The 22,953-nt window shown below is 41.9% G+C and overlaps 1 protein-coding gene across 3 annotated transcripts in view; it reads right to left on the bottom strand.

Moving 5' to 3' along the window:
* Nucleotides 1-22,684, bottom strand: part of KLHL5 (kelch like family member 5) — a 29,506-nt gene extending 6,822 nt beyond the window's left edge. The window contains exons 1-7 of one of the 3 annotated variants that reach the window (XM_081959796.1): nucleotides 22,561-22,684; nucleotides 21,097-21,209; nucleotides 11,131-11,313; nucleotides 9,367-9,503; nucleotides 7,929-8,125; nucleotides 4,479-4,691; nucleotides 1,392-1,578 (exon numbers count right to left, since the gene is read on the bottom strand). In XM_081959796.1, the coding sequence (XP_081815922.1) occupies nucleotides 1,392-1,578; nucleotides 4,479-4,691; nucleotides 7,929-8,125; nucleotides 9,367-9,503; nucleotides 11,131-11,273 (877 nt within the window). In that variant the 5' untranslated portion in view covers nucleotides 11,274-11,313; nucleotides 21,097-21,209; nucleotides 22,561-22,684. Of the gene's footprint in view, nucleotides 1-1,391; nucleotides 1,579-4,478; nucleotides 4,692-7,928; nucleotides 8,126-9,366; nucleotides 9,504-11,130; nucleotides 11,314-15,770; nucleotides 16,174-21,096; nucleotides 21,210-22,495; nucleotides 22,512-22,560 lie in introns of those variants that run through there. The other 2 variants (XM_081959797.1, XM_081959798.1) reach the window with 2 other exon arrangements.
* Nucleotides 22,685-22,953: the final 269 nt, after the last annotated feature.

Raw genomic sequence — 22,953 nt, 5'->3', positions numbered from 1 at the left:
TGTACAGGTGATTAAACCAATTAGTTGTGTTGTGGCCTGCCAGCAGATTCGGACAGTGAGGTTGGGGAGGAAGATGGGCCAGTCCTGGAGTCTGGGGAAGGCTCTGATGAGGGCTCTGTGTCAGAGGCAGAGATTGGGCCAGAGCCGTATGCTAGTTTTCAGCTGCCTTCAGAGTCGGATATCAGTGAGGCAGAAGAACAGCTGGAGCCTGTTCCCAGTGTGCGCATGTGCAGAGTTACCACACAAAGGGAACAGCTAAAGAACAGGGGTCGACTTGGGAGTAAAGCCACAGATGGGACGGTGAAGGGCCCCTCCCAGAGGGAATAAAAAAGGAGCAAAAGGGGAGTGGAGTTTGCAGGAGGCAATTAGTTCGCTTCATTGTTTTGTGACTCTCCTAGACTCATTGCCAAGTTTTGCAGACATCAGCCTGGCACCTCTCCAAGCCAGATAAGGTCTGTGACTGTAAATCCTCCCTTGAAAGACTTTGCTGGCTGTGAATGAGCAGAATTCACAATAAATTAATAAAAGGGTTTTTTGTCGGGACAAGGAGTTTGCTTCATGCTCTTGGGAAGCCTCGGTCAGAACAAGATGCTCATGAAACTCTCAAGTGCAGGTAGCCTCAACGTACGGCCATAACTGAGCCCAAAATCCGTGTTGTTAAGTGAAACATTTGTTAAATGAGTTTTACCCCTTTTTACGACCTTTATTGCCACATTTCATAAATGAATCCTTGGAGTTGTTACGTTAGTGCAGGGCTGTTCGACTCCTGAGGGCCACATCAAGGTTGTGTTTGACCTCGGGGGTCCCCGGGGGGGGGAGGGCAGCTCGAGGTCACTGTTGGGGGCACCCGTGGGGGCCTGAGCGCCCTGCCACCAAATACAGGCTCCCAAGCTGTGTTTTCAGCTGCGATGGCCTCCTGCAACCCTCTGCCATCGAAAACGAAGCTCGGGAGGACCGCACGCTCCATTTTCGCTGGCAGAGGCACCACAGGCTGATTCTTCCCTGCTTCCAATGTGGCTCCACGGGCCAGATCTAAACACCCCGCGGGCCAGATCCGGCCCCCGGGCCTTGAGTTGGCCACCCCTGCGTTAGTGACACGGTTGTTAAGTGAATCTGGTTTACCCATTGACTTTGCTCGTTGGAAGGTCACAAAAAGTGCGACTTCATGACCCCGGGGACACTGCAACCGTCATAAATACGAGTTGCCAAGTGTCCGAATTTTGATCACATGGCCATGAGGATGCTGCCATGGTCATTAAGTGTGAAAAATGGTCGCAAGTCACTTTTTTCAGTGCCGTTGTAACTTTGACCAGTCTCCAAAGGAACAGTTGTATGTTGAGGACTCCCCGTACGATGGATTAGTTTTTAATCTTTATTATAAAGCAATATACCTTTAGTGGCATCCATGCCTCCCACTGCAAACAGGACGCCCACAGTGGATTTTCTAGGCTTCGTGCGAGGGCTTTGCAACATGGGCCTTCTCTCCGGCAACAAATGATACTTCATTGCTTCCATGATGAGTTTTTGACATTCAATGTCATCTCTGAAGAGTACGTTGTTTTCCATGTCGGCTAGAAACTAGGCAAAAGGAGAAATGAATCTGCTGAATTGCTAAACCATAACAGTGGATCAGGAATAAGCCAGCATGAAATGCAAATTAATTTGGCACTGTGGATATCATCTATTCTAACCTATCCTCAGTATGTACGCTTAATAAATGATTTGCAATAATCTTCTTTCTACTATATATATAAAAACGTGTTTGTCTGTGTGTGTTCCAGCATATCTCTGGAACACCTTGAGTAATTTCAACCAAACTTGGTACACAGATGACTTACTCTCTGGAAACAAATACTGTAGGGGTAAGACACCCCTAAACACCCCTCCGAGTGTGTGTTCTGTTAAGATACAGCCTGTTGTGTCTTAAAATGACGTCTACTGTACTACTGTAAAATGGCTTCTACTGTTCAGCGAAGTGGAGTTGCCATGGTAACAGCCTCACAGTACTTTACAAGGGGACTCCCTCTGGTAAGGGGGAAAATCCAACATTAGAAATTAGGTTTGGTCCGGACATTTTCCCCCTATAAATAAATACTCGAGCAACGCCAGATTATCGGCTACTCAGGGCATAAAAAGAACAAGCACCAGTGCTAAAGATTTCTGTACATCAAAGCAGGCTTCAACTATTTTCTCTACAATAAAAATCCATTTACTGGAAGTGATAATTGCTGTTAGATGAAACTTTCACACAAAGTATTTGTGCTGCAGCCAGGTTAACTAACACTGTAATAAACATGTAGAATATAGAAATTATATTGCACACTACTGCTATCTAGTTCTGTGCTTTATGTGCTTGCAACTGCTGCAAATTTCATTAGTATCGTGAGCTTCGGCGAATGTAAGCTTCAAGAGATTCTGTATAATTCCTAACAAACAGAGCAGCATAACACACATTCACAGGCATCAAAATCATGTTTTACAGTGTTAATCCTCACTAAAGAGCAATACGCTTGCACTAAACTAACTAGATTTGCTGCATTCTATCCAAATCAACGTAGGTTACTCTTTAAAATGTTGCCATCAAATCTCAAAAATACCCTTTTCCCAAAAGGTTTCCACAATTTTGACCACTACTGTATACAAAACCTTCATGTCAGTAGGATTTGATAATATTTCCCATTAATCACAGTCACTGGGATAGTTTGGCATTTTAAGATTCTACAGCCTGGAACAATTTATATAAAATTATAAATATCAGTCACTGGCTCTTTGAAAGTCTGTTTCAATCTATGGGGCCACGGAACAAATCCGCATGGTGATGGCTTACTTGAAACCAATTCAGCTCTCATCTCCCCAGGTGACTAAACGGAGCCATATTTATGCATAATTGGAAGAGACTACAAAATACTCATTTCCATATCGCCTGAGGTTTTAGTGCTTTGAAGCTTCCGTTAACCAAGGATATATCCACACTTCACTGAGATCCGTTTGTAAGTATTTAATTAAGGCATCATGAATTTACATTCTCGTTGGACAGATTCTGCCTGAGGAATTTGCATCGCTGGTGGAATTCTCAATAAACACTCAACTGGTTTTGCACGCTTTCCACAACTACGATGATTGTTTCAGTCCAAGAAATCAGTTCCATGAAGCGACCGAGATAAAACCTTGCCCTGATAGAATTTTTAGAATGAATCAGCAAAGCTGTCTCCCTTTTAATGGGATAGCAGGGTTTACATTTCTTGGACTACCACTTTATAATGCCTTGGTAAGGCCACACTTGGAATACTGCATTCAGTTCTGGTCGCCACGATGTAAAAAAGATGTGGAGACTTTAGAAAGAGTTCAGAGAAGAGCAACAAAGAGGATTAGGGGACTGGAGACTAAAACATATGAAGAACAGTTGCAGGAACTGGGTATGTTTAGCTTAAGAGAAAGAAGGACTAGGGGAGACATGATAGCAGTCTTCCAATATCTCAGGGGTTGCCACAAAGAAGAGGGAGTCAAGCTATTCTCCAAGGCACCTGAGGGTAGAACAAGAAGCAATGGGTGGAAACTAAACAAGGAGAGAAGCAACGCAGAACTGAGGAGAAACTTCCTGACAGTTAGAACAATTAATCAGTGGAACAGAAATTGCCTCCAGAAGTTGTGAATGCCCCAACACTGGAAGTCTTTAAGAAGATGTTGGATAGCCATCTGTCTGAAACGGTATAGGGTTTCCTGCCTAGGCAGGGGGTTGGACTAGAAGGCCTCCAAGGTCCCTTCCAACTCTACTATTGTATTGTATTACTAGTCCCTGTTTCATCCAACAATCTAATCTTTAAGCCTTGTAATGGCGGCAAAAATTTAATCACGCCCTCTGTTGATTCTCTCTGTTGATCATTCAGAAACCATGTTTCTAAATTCGGAAAAGACATGCATGATTAGAAGATCTTAGAACAATATGTTTCTTTTTTTTTTAAAGTAAATTCTTCCTGTAAGAGACCATATAAAGTGGCAACACCTTAAGTCAGTGCTGGCGAACCTTTTCAGCACGGAGTTGCCGCCCCTTGCTCTTCCGGGTTCCGGTATGCCGGCCAGCTGTTCTTCACACGCGCAGGAGTGCCGGAGACCGGAAGAGCACATGTGCACACCAGGTGGCTGGTCTTCCGGTTTCCAATACGTGCATGCGCACCGGCTACTTGGTCTTCGCACACATGCGCACCAAAAACCAGACCACCAGGTGGCCACACATCAGAAATAGAAGACCAGCCGCCTGCCGTGCATATGCACACCGGGTGGCTGCTGTTCCGGTTTCCGGTGCTCCCCCATGTGTGAATACCAGCTGGCTGACGCACCGGAAGCTGGAAGAGCAATAGGCAACGGCTCGCGTGCCTGCAGAGATGGCTCTTTGTACCACATTTGTTTGCCAGCACGGCCTTAAGTTATTGAGGGATCTGAAGGCAGACGATTGGCTGTAGGGAATGTCATTTACTCACCTGTGGTGCCAGTAAAGGGAGTCTGATGTATGCTAAGAGTTTGCTGAGATCTTTCTTTCGTTCTTCCAAATCGTGTTGCACCCAAGTTAGCAACGCATTAAGGATAGTCTCTTCGCTAGGAATGTTCATATCATCGCTGGCTAAAAGCTTTGCAATTTCAGTGGCTGGGAGCAGGAGGAATTCTTGGTTTCTAATTACTTCCATGAAGTGCTCCTAAAAATGATAAGAAGTATAAATAAAACTTCGGCTATATCAGGGGTGTCCAAACTTGGGAACTTTAAGACTTGTGGACTTCAACTCCCAGAATTCCCCAGCCAGCCATGCTGGCTGGGGAATTCTGGGAGTTGAAGTCCACAAGTCTTAAAGTTCTCAAGTTTGGACACCCCTGGTCTATATGAAACAAAGGGAAAACCTAGATACAAATCCATATATCTTATCCATTTGATTTCTCAGTCTTCTTTCTCGCTCAGTGGTATGACACAGGAAATTCCAATCAGCACTCAGTTGCCCAGTGAGGGAAAAAAGTTGATCTACAAGAAGTTTTACCAAACCTAAATATTTCATCCAGAAAAGATCATGCAAACCGTACAGTCTTCAAAATATTTATATATATATTTACATTTATATTTAAAGTGATCTGCACGTGTGTCGTACTTGCTTGCGACGCTTCCGCAAGCCTCCGCGATGCTCCAGCTGCTCGGCGGAGCGTCACACAGGTGCCGTATGCTTTAAGCGCCAAAGGCTTAAAGGACAGGCAAGGAGCTAGGGCGGGCAGGTGGGCCCTCCGGAGCACCGGAACGGAACGGTTCCCGGTGTGCCGGGCACACTCCGGTACATCCGTACCGGGGCGTACTGCCTGCAACCCACTGGCAACGGCCATCTTTAGGCTGCCTCTTCGTTCCTGCCACGGCTGAGAGGGGAAGTAATCTCCGGATCTGATGGGAGAGCTGTGACTCTCCTCGACCTCTCAGGAGACCACCCTTTGCTTTGCCGCTTCTACGAAGCAGCTTAGGCTCCTCTTGGAGCCCCCAGACAAGAGAAGTCAGCGCAGGGGACGAGGGGAACAAGGAGACCCGTTCCCTGCGTCTGTCTCGTGGCGACGTCAAAACTGGAACAAATCATGAGCTCAGTTGTGGTCATAAGTGAAGGACTTCCTATTGTGTAGTTACCCACATTACAAAAACAAGGGCAAAATGGCTGCTCCTTTAAAAAATTTGATTCCAAGGAGCTTTTAAAGCAAATGAAATTAGTAGAGATTTACTCTAATTGAAGATTCAATTGGCCTCACATTTCTGTACTGTTTCCATGGCAACGTATATTTCCAGCCAAAGGAAGTGCTTCTATGGTGAACCTTATTACTAAAATTCAATTTCATGTCTCTGTTGGAATTAAACCATTTTTTATAAAGGTCCTGGGAAGAATTGATGTAGCACAACTAATTACTCTGGAAAAACACTTTTTAAAAACCATCTTAATTTAAATTATATTCAAGTCAAACTGTTAAAAGGCTAGACGGGTGTTTTTGGCTTTGTGTTTTTTGTTTTTTTTCAATGCCAACAGCCTTGAAAGAGTAATTTGCATGGCTTTAGCCTTAGGGAAAATGCTATGCAATGTCTCAATAAATTAATAAAGGAAAAGGAAAAGTTATCAGTGATACAAAGGAATAGCAAAATAATGTATCAAAAATCACTGGGGAGTAGTAGTTCAGGTATATGTTTTTAATAATATGCAACTCCTTTACTTAAAATCGTTAAATCATTATAATAGAGCTCTTAATTTGTCCCAAATACTATTGAATATGTCATCATGTTTAATTTTTTGGAATTTGTATAGTGCTCTTCCTCAAAGTATCTCAGACACATAACCTTAGTCACAATTGTTGCAGCTATGAAGTGGAACATGTTGTACAGGTTGTCCTCCACTTACGACCACAATTCAGCCCAGAGTTTATGTTGCTAAGTGAGAAATTTGTTAAGTGAGTTTTGTCCCTTTTCATGGCTTTTCTTGCCACATTTGTTAAGTCAGGGGTGTCCAAACTTGGGAACTTTAAGACTTGTGGACTTCAACTCCCAGAATTTCCCAGCAAGCATGGCTGGCTGGGGAATTCTGGGAGTTGAAGTCCATAAGTCTTAAAGTTCCCAAGTTTGGACACCCCTGTGTTAAGTGAATCACTATAGTTCATAAATTCGTAACACCACTGTTAAAGTGAATCTGGCTTCCCCATTGACTTTGCTTGTCGGAAGGTCGCAAAATAAGTTACGTCTCACACACACACACACACACACACACACACACACACACGGGGACAGTGCAACCGTCATAAAAGTGAGACAGCTGTCAAGCATCCGAATGTACATCACATGACCAAAAATGCTGCAATGGTCGTGTGAAAAACAGTCATGAGTCATTGTTCAGCGCCGTTGTAATTTTGAATGGTTACTTAATGAACTGTTGTAAATCAAGGACTACCATATTTTTTGGAGTATAAGATGCACCTTTTTCCCCCCTAAAAGAGGGTGAAAATTTGGGTGCGTCTTATACACTGAATGTAGCCCACCCACCCAGCATCCCCCACCCTTTGGCCTCTGCCTTCCATCAATTTACCTCCTTGCAGCAAACGGGGAAAATGGGGCTTGCGGAGGCTGCAATAGGCTATGACAATCCGTGCAGCCTGAAGCAGCTGATGATCGGAGTGCGCTTAAACTGAAAGTGAAACTTGTTATTTGTTCCAGGAGGCAGAAGCAATTTTTTTTCTTGTGCTAATCAGGCTGTTTGCTGCAAGGAGGTAAGTCAATAACTATAAATGCCTATAGAATATTCAAATTATTAGACTTATTTTTTAAGGACTGCTTTATTATTGTTCTACACAACAAAACGAAGAAGCTTTTTAAAATAAATGCTTGATCTGAAGAGGCCCAGTGCTAGTGTATCTTCTTTTAAATAGCAGAGAATAACTATACTTCCAGAAAACTCATCAATTTTAACAGCATCTGTACGTGTATAGTCTGAAATGTAACACTACAAACAGTGCATATTGTCTGTACTCTTTGCTGTTTGTTGCAAGGAGGCAAATTGCTGGGAGGCAGAAGCAAATTTTCCCCCCTTGTTTTTCTCCCCAAAAACTAGGTGCGTCTTATACTTCGGAGCATCTTATACTGCGAAAAATACGATACCTGTATCTGGGGGGAAATGAGCCGAAGTAAAAAAACAGTTGCTTGGCCAATGTAAGTCAAAGAAAAAAAACCAATCTAATTACTGTCTGAACTATTTAGAACTATTCGAAATAAAGGTTTTACGACATATGAAGGAGTGAGGGGGATTCTATGCTCTCTTCTACATTCTTTGGAAATAAAATTGAAATCTTAATAAACACATAACAATGGTGACGAGAATGATATTATGGAATGCTTTTTCCATATATAAAACGAATGTTTTTTAAGAACAGCATACCATGGTGTAATTGTGGGCCACTTTGTGCAAATCCGTACAACCCTGTGCATCGGCGAAAGAACGGATTCCAAGGCAATTTGAAGGATGAAGCTGCTTCATTAAAAATTTGCAGCAAGCTTCTACAACCTGAGACAGCTGAAGAATGCAAGCTGTAGAGAGCAGGCACTCAATGTTATCTTCTTTTAATTCAAGACGACCTGGGATGGTTTAAAACAGAGTTACGACGCATGCCACTGTTATCCACTCAAACAGCTAACATCTTTCCCCGAAAATAAGACATCCCCGGATAATAAGCCCAATTGGGCTTTTGGGCGCATGCGCTAAAATAAGTCCTCCCCTGAAAATACGTCCCCCCCAAAAAAATATTGCAACACAGGAGCAGCCATGAGGTGACCACGCTCGCCGCCTCCTGCACCTCAAAAATAATAAGACCTCCCTGAAAATAAGGCCAAGTGCTTATTTTGGACCCGGGGGGGGGGGTCAAAGAAAATAAGACCCTCTCTTATTTTCAGGGAAACATGGTAGTTATGATTTAGACAAAACTAAAAATAACAAAAACCCACAGACCCTTCAATTTATTTCCGTATTTTGGAAATCTGCCATCAGAGGTTTTTATGGAAAGCCCAGGATGTGGGAATGAGGGCCTTAACTACAGTTTCTAATGCTATAAAGTTGGTTCTTGAGACACTTCTAACAAAAAGCTGATGGAACTGAAATAAGGATTTGGATAGAGATCCCCCCAAAATGCCATAGATGTAAGACAGATAGGAAAGACCAAGAAACTTCTTGAAAAAAGGGCACATTGAGTGTAACTTGACTCAATATATGTTCCAGCATAACTCTGGAACGCCTTGAGCAATTTCAACCAAATTTGGTACACAGATGACTTACTCTCTGGAAACAAATATTGTGGGCCAAAAATAAAGGCTGAAGTCAGCTGGCCAGCGCATGTACTCTGGAGCTGACAGGCCAATGCCTCATGTGCCCTAACAAATGGCTCCACGTGCCATAGGTTTGCCATCACAGCTATAAGGTCTCCTGCCTGAGCAGGGAAGGTTGGATTAGAAGACCTCCAAGGTTCCCTTTGAACTCTGTTCTTCTATTGTGTCTTGAAACTTTTAAGAACTGCTTGCTCTACTTTATAAAAATATAAAATAAGATTTGAACATCCCACTGTTGGGAGATGATTTAAGGGAAATGAATAAAACAATGTAATTTGTGCATGTTAGTATTCTCATTTCTTTGGAAAGAACACTTTCAAGTAGTTTGAGTAAAAGCATCCTATTATCCCTTTGAAATTAGATTTTAAAAACACACACCAGGCCTTGCTATCTCTAGATCAGTATTTATGGCTATTATTATAATTCACACACTGTATACAAAGTGGGGGAACCATAGAGTTTAGCATTTCCTTGGCTTTAAAAGTAATTGTTTTTACCTGTATATGCGTACTGCACCAACGCCCATAACGCATTGGGTTCCACACCTTCCATTTTGATTTCTTCTTGCCTGGCCTCTCGGACATCGTTAGTAAACATGGCAGCAAAATAATCCGAGACAGAGGACAGCACCAACCTAGGCCCCCGTGAAACAGGAGGGAGACAAGAGAGAAGGCAATTTGGCAGCCTGGTTTATAAAAGCATTTGAAATAACAATCCACATAAATGAAGCCCTCAGTACAATTAAAATTGCATGGTTCTTTGAATGCAATTTTTGTATTAAGACACTGTGTGTGTGTGTGGTGTGCGTGTGTGTGTGTGTGTAGGCCAATATATTTGTGTGTGTTCACAGCAAAAAGTGAGAGCAAAGGTTCTCCTCCTCCTCTTCTTCTTTCTCCTTCTTCCTCCTCCTCTTCTTCTCCTCCTTCTCAATTTCATTCTTCCTCTTCTTCTCCTTCCTCTTTTCTTCTTCTTCTTCTTCTTCTTCTTCTTCTTCTTCTTCTTCTTCTTCTTCTTCTTCTTCTTCTTCTTCTTCTTCTTCTTCTCCTCCTCCTCCTCCTCCTCCTCCTCCTCCTCCTCCTCCTCCTCCTCCTCCTCCATCTCCATCTCATTCTCCCTCCTCCTCTTCCTCCTCTTCTGCTTTCACCCAGAGATTAGATGAAGGTATGTTTGCATAGATTGGCACTAGGTTTTTGTTTTTTTCCTGTTTTCAATGTTGTATGTTTTAACTGAGTGTGTTTTGCAATTTTCAAAATGATTTTACAGGGAGCCACCCTGAGTTGCGTGAAAAATGAGCTACCATATTTGAAGGAGTGGTTCAAAGAGGCCATCTAGGTCAAAATGACCAGCCCTTTCCCAACCGAGGGGAAGGGATGTGACATCATCTATCTCCAGTCTACAACCCAGTCCTTTCAGCAGTTCCAAGCAGGCTCCACACCTATTTGCACCACTCAGGTGACCAAGAGGACACAGACAAACCTCCAAGCAGCCTCAACGACTCTCTAAAAGGATGCAAATGACCAGCCGTCTGCAAGGAATATCAATCCTTCCATTTCCCACCATCCTGTCAGAGCTGAAGAAGTTTCTTGGATGAGAAGCAAAACGTCTTCAAAGAAAAACCAGAAAGTCCAGTTGCCTCTTGGAAAAGCACCTTTAGGACAACCGTGACCTGGACGACTGAGAAGCTCCATAGACATTGTCTTAAATGAAATAGCAATAGCACTTAGGCTTATATACCGCTTTACAGTGCTTTTACAGCCCTCTCTAAGCGGTTTACAGAGTCAGCCTCTTGCCCCCAACAATCTGAGTCCTCATTTGACCCACCTCAGAAGAACGGAAGGCTGAGTCAACCTTGAGCCTGGTGAGATTCGATCTGCCAAATTGCAGGCAGCCAGCGGGCAGCAGAAGTAGCCTGCAGTACTTCGCTCCAACCACTGCGCCACCGTGGCTCAAATAAAATAAGTTAATAGTAACAAATGTACAAAAATGTCTTTTAAAAGGATAAAAGAGGGAGGGGTTCAATAAAAGATTTCTGAAATGGGTAACAGTAGTTGCCATTATGTAAAGAGCATTAACATTAACGATTTTGTTCTGGTTTCAGAAAAATCAATAAGCCTCTCGGCTTTTCTGCTGACAACAAACCGTCAACAAACAAGAACACAAACATCCTTGGAATCACTAAATGAGCGCGCTTTGAATGAATAATTCATACATTCAAATGTTTCCAAAGGAACGACAGCTTAAGGGATTGAACCCACACGTACCTGTGTGCCGGAATCCGTCGATCGCCTGCCACTAGCACCACATCGCACAGTTGCTTATGCCTCAAGTAATTTTCCATTTTTTTAAACGTTTGCTCTGCATGGTTGAGCGCTTGAAAAAATTCATCCGACGGGCAAGGCTCCATTGGACGACACGGCAGGCGAGTCTCTCCACTGTGGGACGTTCTGGAAACGCAAGGCACACGCAAATGGATTAGAAAAGGAATTTATAGGTTTTAGTTATGGGTTTTAAGACAAAGAGAAAAGGCACTTCTTTCCCCCCGCCGGCAAAATGCGGGCTCTCAAAAAGCTACCGACACTTTGTCAAAAGACTGCAGCCGAACTGATGGGGAAAGCTTTCAAGACTCAAGGTCCTTGTGACATGGATTTTTGCATTGCCGCTCATCCATGCGCTGTGCGTGGATGGAAAGAACTGAAAATAGCAGGACGGCATCTAAAGAGACTGAAAATTATTATGGCGCAAGATGAAGTGCAAGGTTGTTTTTTTGCACCGAAATACGTTTTAGGGACTCGCTGATGGGGAGCAGGCAAAAAGGCCAGCGGTTCAACAGCACGCAATCCCCAAAGGGCGAGAAACATTTTTCTGAGCCCCAAACCTCTCAACTGGAGAACCATTGAAATGGGACAATTCGTGCAAGGGGAAAGCGGCTCATCGTTCAGCAAAGTTGCAATCATGGGGCTCACGTTTATAGCATCATAATTACGTTTTGAAATTAGCAGGCTATAAAGATGATGAATAGGCAGTTAGAAGGGAAAAGGCCGCAGCAATTTCTCATTTTATGTTCTCACATCAGCAAGGAGGAAAGTGGAAAATGGTTCAGTTATTACCTCGTTCCCCCGAAAGTGAGAGGCTCCTATTTTGTTTTGACCCCCATGAAATAAGCGCTTGGCCTTATTTTCGGGGAGGACTTATTATTTTTGAGGTGCAAGAGGCAGCGAGCGTGGTCACCTCATGGCTGCTGCTGTGTTGCAATATTTTCAGGGGAGGGCTTATTATAGTGCATGCGCTCAAAAGCCCGATTGGGCTTATTATCCGGGGAGGTCTTATTTTCAGGGAAACAGAGTAGCAATGACCCAGCCAGGATGCCTGTGAAGCTAAGGCTTCTGTACCCCCAAAAAAGTAATTTACTGACTGGAATTCATTAGAGAAAGATTTTATTAAGGTTGAAGAAGACATTTTTCAATACACATTTTAAACTATCTTATTTATTTCATGAGTATGTCTTGAACGGATGCATTAATATTCGGGAAGTCTGCAGTTTGCATCACCGTACACGAAGTATCTAAACCCTGTGAGGTCCTTGGTTCTCTGAGCTGGGTTGTTTTCTTGCAGACATTTAATTACCCAACCAGGTAACATCATCAGTGCTGGAAGGTGGGGAGGCTTGCTCTCATTTTATATGTATACTAGCTTGTCAATGTTGGTGGTCGTGATCTTGATGGGGCTGTTATAAATACAACTTTAAGAATTTTTTAAAATGGAATAAACAGCCAAGGAATAATAAAAACTTTGATTTTACTGTGTTACAAATGAGCTAAATTTAATCTCCAGTTAAATTTGTAATAAGGCTTTGGAAAAGATTATGAAGAATCTCACCCTTTAATTTTTCTTCAATTTTTTTAAATTCGTATTTTTTTAAAATTGTAATTATAATATTTAATAAAAATACTACCACAAATATAAAAAAATGACAGATGTAGTAAAAAAAATCAAACCAAAACAAACATATGTTATAATCTAAAACTAAGCTACTATTAAAAGTAATTTATGTTTAAACTAAAGAGCATAACTGTTCTCAAAATTAGTATGCAATTAACCAGGATGAGCCTCTGTGGCGCAGTGGTTAGAATGCAGTATTGCAGGCAAACTCTGCCCACAGCTAGGAGTTCAAGTCTCACCAGCTCAAGGTTGACTCAGCCTTCCATCCTTCCGAAGCCAGTAAAAAGAGGACCCAGATTGTTGGGGGCCAATTGGCTGACTCTGTAAACGGCTTAGAGAGGGCTGTAAAAGCACAGTGAAGGGGTACATATAAATCTAAGTGCTATTGCTATTCACTATTTGATGGTCAAGTCTAAATGGAAAAAGGCAATACTTGAGATTATAGCAATAGCACTTAGACTTCTGTACTGCTTCCCAGTGCTTTTACAGCCCTCTCTAAGCTGTTTACTGAGTCAGCATATTGCCCTCAACAATCTGGGTCCTCGTTTTACCAACCTCGGAAGGATGGAAAGCTGAGTCAAACTTGAGCCGGTCAGGATTGAACTGCTGGCACTCGGCAGAATCAGCCTGCAATACTGCACTCTAACCACTACGCCACCACGGCTCTATAAATTATGTGGTATTCATATTATACCTATGAATACCACATAACACAGGTTGTCCTCGACTTACAACAACAATTGAGCTTAACTACTGGGCGTCCCAGAAGAACCTCTCTGCAGGTAACAGATTTTTCTTTAAATCATTCATTTTGCTATCTTGGCATTCAGGGATGGGATTGAAAGTTTTAAGCAACCCGTTCTCTGCCCAGTTACTGGGTGAGCGTGGCCATGGGAGTGTGGCCTAGTCAGCTTCCTGCACCACAGTGGCGGCGGGGGCGTTTTCAACCTCCCCAGGCTCCGGAGGTTTTCCTTGAGTCTCCGGGAGGGTGAAAACGGCCTCCCCTGGGCTCCGGAGGCCAGAAACGGGCATGTTTCCGGACTTCCGCTACTTCTGGTAGGCCCCTTTTCACCCTCCCAGAGCCTTTGTGCGGGCCCTGCATTTACTTGGCACGATGAATGGGCTACATGGAGAGTCCTGGGAGGGGCGGGGTGGGCGGGTCAGCCGGTCCTTGTAACTACCGATTCGGCGAATCAGATGAAAATCCAGTTTTTAACATCCAGTTTGCTCCAACCAGCCCAACCGGCTGAATCCCACCTGTTCGCATTTCATTTGTATAGAAATAAAGTAACTCTCTGTAGCAACCCTAAACAGGAGCGCACTAAAATATAGTAAATTCTACGCAATCTATTTACGCTTGCCACTAGCATTAAATGCTGATATGATCAGAGGAATTAGGACAGGTAGTCCTCGACTTACAACAGTTCACTTAGTGACCATTCAAAGTTACAACGGCACTGAAACAAGCGATTGAAGACCTTTTTCACATTTGCGACCTTTGTGGCATCCCCATGCTCACGTGATCCAAATTCAGATGCTTGGCAACTGATTCATACTTATGACCGTTGCTGTGTTCCAGGGTCATGTGATCTCCTTTTGCAAACTTTCGACAAGCAAAATCAATGGGGAACCAGTCTCATTTCCCAACCTTATCAACTGCTTTGATTTACTTAACAACCATGGCAAGAAAGGGCATAAAATGGGGCAAAACTCACTTAACAAAAGTCTCATTTAACAACAGAAATGTTGGGCTCAATTGCGGCCGTAAGTCGAGGACTACCTGTAATTTATTGATGTTCAAAAGAAAATAACTTTACGCTCAACAGAAATGTATAATTTCTGTATATTTGTAATTTTCGACCATGTTTACTGCATAAAGAGGTCGGCGTGTTACTGTAATGCAGGGGTGTCCAAACTTGGGAACGTTAAGACTTGTGGACTTCAACTCCCAGAATTCCCCAGCCAGCATGGCTGGCTGGGGAATTCTAGGAGTTGAAGTCCACAAGTCTTAACGTTCCCAAGTTTGGACACCCCTGCTGTAAGGGCTTTGCCCTCTTTTTAAACCACCAGTCCTTGGCACAATACTAATGTTTACACAATTAAGAAGATAACGAAAGAATTAATCTTTTCAGTCTTCAAACTGCATTCTAATGATAGTAAATACTGTCCATTTGTTAGCTACGTTTTAAAGGCAAATCAAAAAATAAAACATACTGGCTCTCATATATATCTGTACAATCATATACAAGCATAAAATTTAAAAAAATGTACATTTTCTCTATAAATATAGAATCAAAATAAATGAAGTATAGTACTACCAAGCAAATATACTAGGATAACGGACTTCAAATGCAGTTCTTTTGCACGTGTGTTCAGAAGGAAAGCTATTTAGCCCAATGAGACTTACTCCCAGGTAAATGTGCATACTACAGCCACATAAAGTTACGTTTTTTTAATTAAAAAAAAAAGTGACAAAGAGAACTCCAGCTATATATTCTCTACAATGTGATGATGTCTAATCTGGATTCCTCTAACCTGATTCAGCAGGAGTCTGAAATAAATCCTACATTACGCCCCTATTCTAAAACCCAGCAAGGACACAAAAATACGACCGTCATAAATACCGATCCAGATTACACTTAAACAACGAAATAGACCCACACGGAAAATATTTGGCTGCTAATTTTAGCCCACTTTCTTTCTAAAACCCTACCCATTCATTTTAAGTCTCTTTTTTCAAGACATTTTGAATACAGATTAGCCATTACTCATCTGTTTTTACTCAGGCAGATTACTGATGAGAATGTAAAAAAAAAAAAGTACATTTTTAAAATGCTGTGAGCCGAGATTTTTTGCAGCTTTTCAATGTCGGAATACATACATACATACACATATATATTTATTTATTTACTGCAAACAACGACCAGGCACGGCTCATTCTGAACAATGAGAAAGCAATGACCTGCACGCAGAGAGGGTTGGTACTTTTTCTTCTTCGAGGGCTCCATCCTCAGCATCTGGAACCTCAAGCAGATGTGGATTCTGGATGGCCTCCCTGGTGAACTCCAAGGTGGGCACTTCCGATGTGGCTGCCATTGGCCGAGAAAAGGAATCCGGCAAACCCTGTGGCTTGGACCTCTGGGAACCGAGCGATGCCAAAGACGGCGGCAGGCTGCTGGCATTTAGAAACTTTCTCCCACCGGCAGCCGCGGGGTATCTTCTGTCCCAGAAGTCTCCTTCGCGACCGACGTTAGGATGAGGAGGGAGCTGCTGCTGCTGACCAAACCACCTCCATCTGATCTTTAAAAGCTGCTTCACGTCAAATTCTCTACGCGAGCCAGACATCCTCAGCAAGAGCAAGCAATCGTCTAGGCAACGGGCACAACCAGCGGCACACAAAAGGACTGGTGCAACCGAACAGGAGGAGAGAAACGCACGGTCTGCCTGTACATCGCTTTCTTTCTTTCTCTTTTCTTATCCTTTCCTTTCGTTCTCTTTTCTTATCCTTTTCTTTCTTTCTTTCTTTCTTTCTCTTTCTTTCTTTCTTTCTTTCTTTCTTTCTCCCTCCCTCCCTCCCTCCCTCCTTTCCTTCCTTCCACAACCAGCACTCAGCATAAAGATTGGTGCAACCGAACAGGAGGAGAGAAACGCATGGTCTGCCTGTACACAGCTTTCTTTCTTTCTTTCCTTTCCTTCTCCCCCTCCCTCTTCCTTTCCTTTTTCTCTCTTTTTCTTCCTTTCCTTCCTTCACCAGCAGTCGTGCAACCAACCAACATGGTCTGCCTGTATACAGCTTTCTTTCTTTCTCTTTCTTTCTCTCTTTCCTTCCTTCGTTCTTTTTTCTTTTCCTCCCTCCCTCTCTAGATAAGTGGCATCAAAGTTAGGAAATCCTATTATCTTAACAGATAATTAAAAGAAAATAATGAAATGGGGAAAATGCCTTCCTACTTTTATCAAGCGTTAAAGCTACACAAAGGCAGGCACTGTGGTTAGGTTCTTGCCAGTGGTTTCATCCTCTTAAAACATTAGCTTTCAGGAGCCCTAATTTGAATTTAATTTAATTACACAATGCTGAAGGGGTGGGCTAGGGAGGCAGGAAGCTACAATTTTAAAAGCCAGCCAAATATTTTGCTTTTGTGAAGACCTCACATATAAAAACGTAATTTGAAATGAATTGCTTGTAAGTCGAGGACTACCTGCATAATAATCTTTTAAAGCTTTTGAGGAACAGCTGTCAAAAGAAACAACAGACCAAAGGGCCACACGGGAAGAAGATGGAAGCAAATGCAGTACCTTATACAGAACTCAGAATAACCAAATTGGAAGGGGCCTTGGAGGTCTTCTAGTCCAACCCTCTGCTCACGCAGGAAAACCCTCTACCATTTCAGACAAATGGTTGTTCGATCTCTTCTTTAAAACTTCCAGTGTTGGGGCATTCACAACTTCTGGAGGCAACTTGTTCCATTGATTAACTGTTCTCACTGTGAGGAAATTTCTCCTTAGTTCTAGGTTGCTTCTCTTCTTGATGAGTTTCAATCTCATCAAGTTGTCTGACTCCTTGCCAACAAATCTAGTTACTAACCTCTCTGGTAAGCAACCTGTGGCTCTGGAGCCGCATGTGGCTCTTTCGTCCCTCTGCTACGGCTCCCTCTCGCCGGTCGGCTCCACAATTGATAGGATTTTCAGTTAGGACAGGTAGAGGAAAAAGGATGCCGCATTAGGAGGAGACTCTATGGTGGGGGAACCGGACTTCCGGTCAGCTCCAGAATTGAACGGGGAGCTTCCGTTTAGGACCTTTGTAGCTCTTTGAGTGTTTAAGGTTGCCGACCCCTGTCCTGGGGGAACCAATTAGTTTTCTCCAGAGAAGACTCCTGTCAATCTTCTCCCGGTGGCCCAAGCTCTGACGGAATCGGCTGAGAGGGTTTTGGAGAAGACTGAAGTGAGGCACTTTGGACAACTGGCTTTGATTTCGCATTGCAAACCGGCTTCAAAAGAATCCAAAGTTTTCTTGATGCAAAGCAGACCTCCACAGCTTCATAGTACCCAAATGTTGTATGTCCAACCCAGCAAACATCCAAACTGTATCGCTGCTACTTTAAACCAAGGGGACAAAAATCTTTTGGGAGCAAACCCACTTTGCCAAAAACGGATAGAACTGAGATGTAAGCTCACCTTTGATCAATAGAAGAGAATACACATAACTCAGGATCGAACTGAGAAGTCCTTGCCACTCTCAGAGCCTGGTGTTTTGCTTGCAAACATCTGGCTTGCAAGCAAACAACTAATAAAATATAAACTAAGATAATATCTGCGTAAAATATAAGTTAAGTAAAATTTAAAACATAAACCAAATGAAAGCTAAGTTTATTTTAACTCAAATTACGAGTAGAAAATAGAATAGAACAGAACAGAGAATAAAATAGAATAGAACAGAACAGAAAAAGAATGGAATGGAATAGAGAATAGAATAGAATAGAATAAAGGAGGAATAAAGAATAGAATAGAACAGAAAAAGAATGGAATGGAGAATAGAATAGAATAGAATAGAACAAAGGAGGAATAAAGAACAGAATAGAATAGGAAATAGAGAATAGAATAGAATAGAATAGAACAGAATAGAATAGAATTCTTTATTGGCCAAGTGTGATTGGACACACAAGGGATTTCCAAAGAGGATACATTTATATTAGTATCTATTCACGTGAAAATATTATGGCTTATTTCCTTTGAGAATCTCTCACAAGTCCAAATTTTCAGATCAGCAATGCCCATTAAAAAGTAACATTCAAACAGCTAATTAAAATCTGCATTTTAGTCTAAACAACTTTCTACCCAAACATTTTCCATAACTAATCGGTCCTTCATAAACACTCTTAAAAGTACTGAGGTGAATTTCAGACATATTAATATCTTCCATGTGTTTTCATTTCATAAGCGCAGATAGACTTTGGACTAGTCATCCTGTTTTACCAAGATTGCATCATCGCATGCAATCGAGGATTTGGGGGATCAAGGCTTGGCCTGCACGCAGCTGCCATACACAATTTTCTCAGTTCATTCGAGGTAATTTATTTCAGACTCCATGATCAAAACCATATTTACTTGACTACAAATTCCAAAACAAAAAATCCCAACCCAGCAACTACAAGTTAGAAGCAATTAAACGTATTTAAATTGAGCAATTAGATGTCCCATTTACCATAAATCGAGCCAACTGTGTTGTATATGGTTCCATGTTGCTAAACAAATTAGGGTATAACTATGAATTAGGATATATAACCAGAGGCCATAAAATGTTTTTCATCCTTAGATTTATGACACGCTAGCTAGCAGAAATATGGGAAGACGTAACATGATCGCACATCTTTAAATGTTTTGTTTAGTTTACCGTCACACATTGCAGCACAGAATTGGGAACCGACATTAAAGATTCCTCCTTATGGAATCTTACTTATGGTTATTGAAAAGATAGGTTTGTGCTTCAAATCAATCTGGATCTAAATTCACACAGGAAGGTTGGTGAATTTTTAGTAGCATTTTTCTACGGCCTCCTTATAGCTGAGGGAAAGTGACTGATCAGAATCCAACCCCCGCTTTGTGCCTAAGGTAGGATTAAAACTCACCACTTCCTGTTTTCTCGCTTGGGGATTTTAACCACCGTCTTTCTATTCAACAGATGAAGGTACGATAAGAATTAACATCCAATCAAAAATTATACGCTGTTGCTAAGTTCTAGATAAAAATGGATAAGCCTGAAAATAAGCTATAGAACCAGAACAAAACCAAGATCTTAGTTTGAGTAAGGTAGGAGAATTCTAGTATTTGAGGGGCTGCCACAAAGGGGTCAATTTATTTTGCAAAGCACCAGAAGGCAGGACAAGAAACAACGGATGGAAACTAATCAAGGAGAGAAGCAACCTGGAATTAAGGATAAACTTCCTAACAATGAGGACAATTAACCAGTGGAACAACTGGCATCCAGAAGTTGTGGATGCTTCATCACTGGAGTTTTTTTCAGAAGAGACTGGACAGCGACTGATCTGAAATGGTAGAGGGTCTCTTGCTTAAGCAGGGGGTTGGATTAGAAGACCTCTAAGGTCCCTTCCAGCTCTATTCTGATTGATCGATCGATTGATAACAGTTGAGTCTTCTTAATATTAAATACTGGGACAAATGTGGAATACTCAACACAACACAAAAACTGCTTCTGTTCAAAGTTACAACGGTGACCTATGACCGTTTTTCAGAGTTACGACCTATGCAGCATCCCCAGGGTCATGTGATCCAAATTCAGATGCTTGCCAACCAGCTCATGTATTTATGACCATTGCTGTGTCCCCAAATTTACATGATCCCCTTTTGCGACCTTCTGACACGCAACGTCAAGGGGTGGGGGTGCCAGATTCACTTCACAACCGTCTTACTAACTTATCCACCCTGGCGATTCACTGAGCAACAGAGGCAAGAAAGGTCGTAAAATGGGGCAACGCTCACTTGACAAATGTCTCGCTTAACCACAGAAACTGGGAGCCGAACTGTGGTCGTAAGTTGAAGACTACCTGTATTATAATGCTTATAATACTTTCAAATTGCCCATTGATTTAATCATCCACAAATCATAATCTAACCTTAACTTAGGCTGTGTGTGTGTGTGTGTGTGTGTGTGTGTACACTAATGATTCCTATCATTTGCTTATCTTATCATTTGCATCTCTACCAAAGGGGAAGAAAAATAAATTTAATGGTACAATAAGGAAAGGGAGAACTACAAGCATAGTTAATACATAATACAATAGTAGAGTTGGAAGGGACCTTGGAGGTCTTCTAGTCCAACCCCCTGCCTAGGCAGGAAACCCTATACCGTTTCAGACAAATAGCTATCCAACATCTTCTTAAAGACTTCCAGTGTTGGGGCATTCACAACTTCTGGAGGCAACTTCTGTTCCACTGATTTAATTGTTATAACTGTCAGGAAATTTCTCCTCAGTTAGTGAAGGCACACCTGCCTTCCCCAATGATTTATTTCCTCTTTTTAAAATTTATTTTGGAGAGTTTTCTATTCTAGAGAAGAGCGGTGGGGTTCAGGGTTTAGTGATTGTGGGTCCAGAGCACAGGAAATCGTCATCATTAAACCTTGAAGCCTAAACCGATACCAGCTGGGAAAGCCTAGCCCAGTCTATTTTAGCCCTAATCCTGTATCCATGAATTTATTTTATTTTACTCCGTTTTATTCTTTTATTCCATTAATTCCACATAGGTTAAGCCTACTCTTTTAAGTCAATACTCACCAAAAGCAGCTTGTAATGGTAATAACTGGTATCAAAATTCTGGAAAATTGGATGGCATCCTGCTCAAGCTTTCCTGGAGGATGGGCAGCTTCGGGATGGACAGATGATTCAACCTGAGAATGTAAGGTTTATAATGTGAGGATTATCTCAGTTTGGAGAGACTTACCTCTTGACCAAGACTCCTTTGTAGTACACCACCCGCTTTTGGTTGTATACTTTTTGTAGTATGTTATCTCTATAGCTTTATTTTTATTTATTTTTTACTGTTGTGAGCCACTCAAGAGTTACCCTGTGGTCAGACAGGTGGCCAATAAACTGAATGAGTAAAATATAAAATAAAATATAAAATAAAAGCATAAAATATGAAATGAAATATAAAATGAAATATATAAATATATCATATAAAATATAACATATAAAATTAAAAACAAAATAAACTATAAAATAAAATGCAAAATATAAAATAAAAGGTAAAATATAATATAAAATATAAAATACAAGATAAAATACAAGATAAAATAAAATAAAACAAAATATAATATAAAAAATATAAAAGAAAAAAGAGATAAAATATAATATAAAATATAAAGTTAAAATATACTATAAAACAAAAGAAAAAATATAATATAAAAGAAAAGATAAAATATAACATGCAATATAGGGAGAACAGACAGCAACGGCTGTAAAGAGCTCTTCCAAAAGTAAATTCGTTTTTTCTTTTTTTAATATATATATATATATGTATGTATGTATGTATGTATGTATGTATGTATGTATGTATGTATTTTTATATTTGTAACTCATTTTTAATCTATATATAGGCATTTTATATCTTTAACTCATTTTTAATCTATACCGGATTTTTACAAAAGCACAGATAGTGTGGCTACCATTTGCTTTAGATACATTTTAACAACATACAATATAAAAAAGATAAAATAAAACAAAATAGAATATGAAACATAAAATAAAATATAATATAAAATAACAGATAAAAGATAAAATAAAATATAGAATATAATATAAACTAAAAGACAAAATATAAAAGACAAAAGACAACATAAAAGACAAAAGGTAACGTAGAAAATAATATACAATATAAAAGATAAAATAAAAGATAAAGTAAACCCTCTCTTTTAGGACCCACAAGCCTCAATGCACCCCAACAACCACTCTTTGCACCCCAGATCCTGAGGGGATCGTGGTTTCTGCAAAGGCACTCTGCACATGCTCAGGAGACCTCTGGTTCAGGATGATGATGCTTCTTCTCACCAAAACTTTCTCCTCAGCCCCCAGCCCAGGGATGTTGTTTGGGGAGGAGCTGGTCCCCAAAGTGGGGTATACCCCTAAAGGAAGCCCCCCCCTCAGAGAACACACACACACACACACACACACACACACTGAGGGAAAAAGGCTGTCCCCCTACCCTGGGTGCCGACCGCCCATCCCAGCCCTGCTTCTCACCTGAACCCCGAGGGAGAGGAGCGGGAAGGACCCCAGGCCCGAACCCGAAACAAACCCCAATTCGAGCGAAAAGCGACCCCCTCTTCACTGCCCGCTGCCCCGCCTCCTTTCCGGCCGCTCGGCCACGCCCTCTTTCTTTTGGCCCGCCCACCGAGGCAGCGCCAGGAGGATCCCTTGGGCACGCCCCTTCCCCCCCCCCCCCGCTGTATCTTTCCCCGCCTTTTCTCTGTCTGTATTTTCCCTCCCTGCCACATCGAACGTCGACCGGCGGCGGGCTGCGCGCGCAGACGCCGCTGTTTCCGAACGGAAAGTGGAAGCTCCGGCGGGAGGGGCGGGGGAGAGAGAAAAGTGGGCGGGGCGAGCGGGCGGATGCTTTGGGTTTTTTTTTCCCCT

The sequence above is a fragment of the Natrix helvetica genome (assembly GCF_964273705.1).
Source record: "Natrix helvetica genome assembly, chromosome: 7".
In the NCBI taxonomy this organism is placed as follows: Eukaryota; Metazoa; Chordata; class Lepidosauria; order Squamata; family Natricidae; genus Natrix; species Natrix helvetica.
Note: the sequence above shows the minus strand (reverse complement) of the source record. Positions and strands in the feature narration are given on the sequence as shown.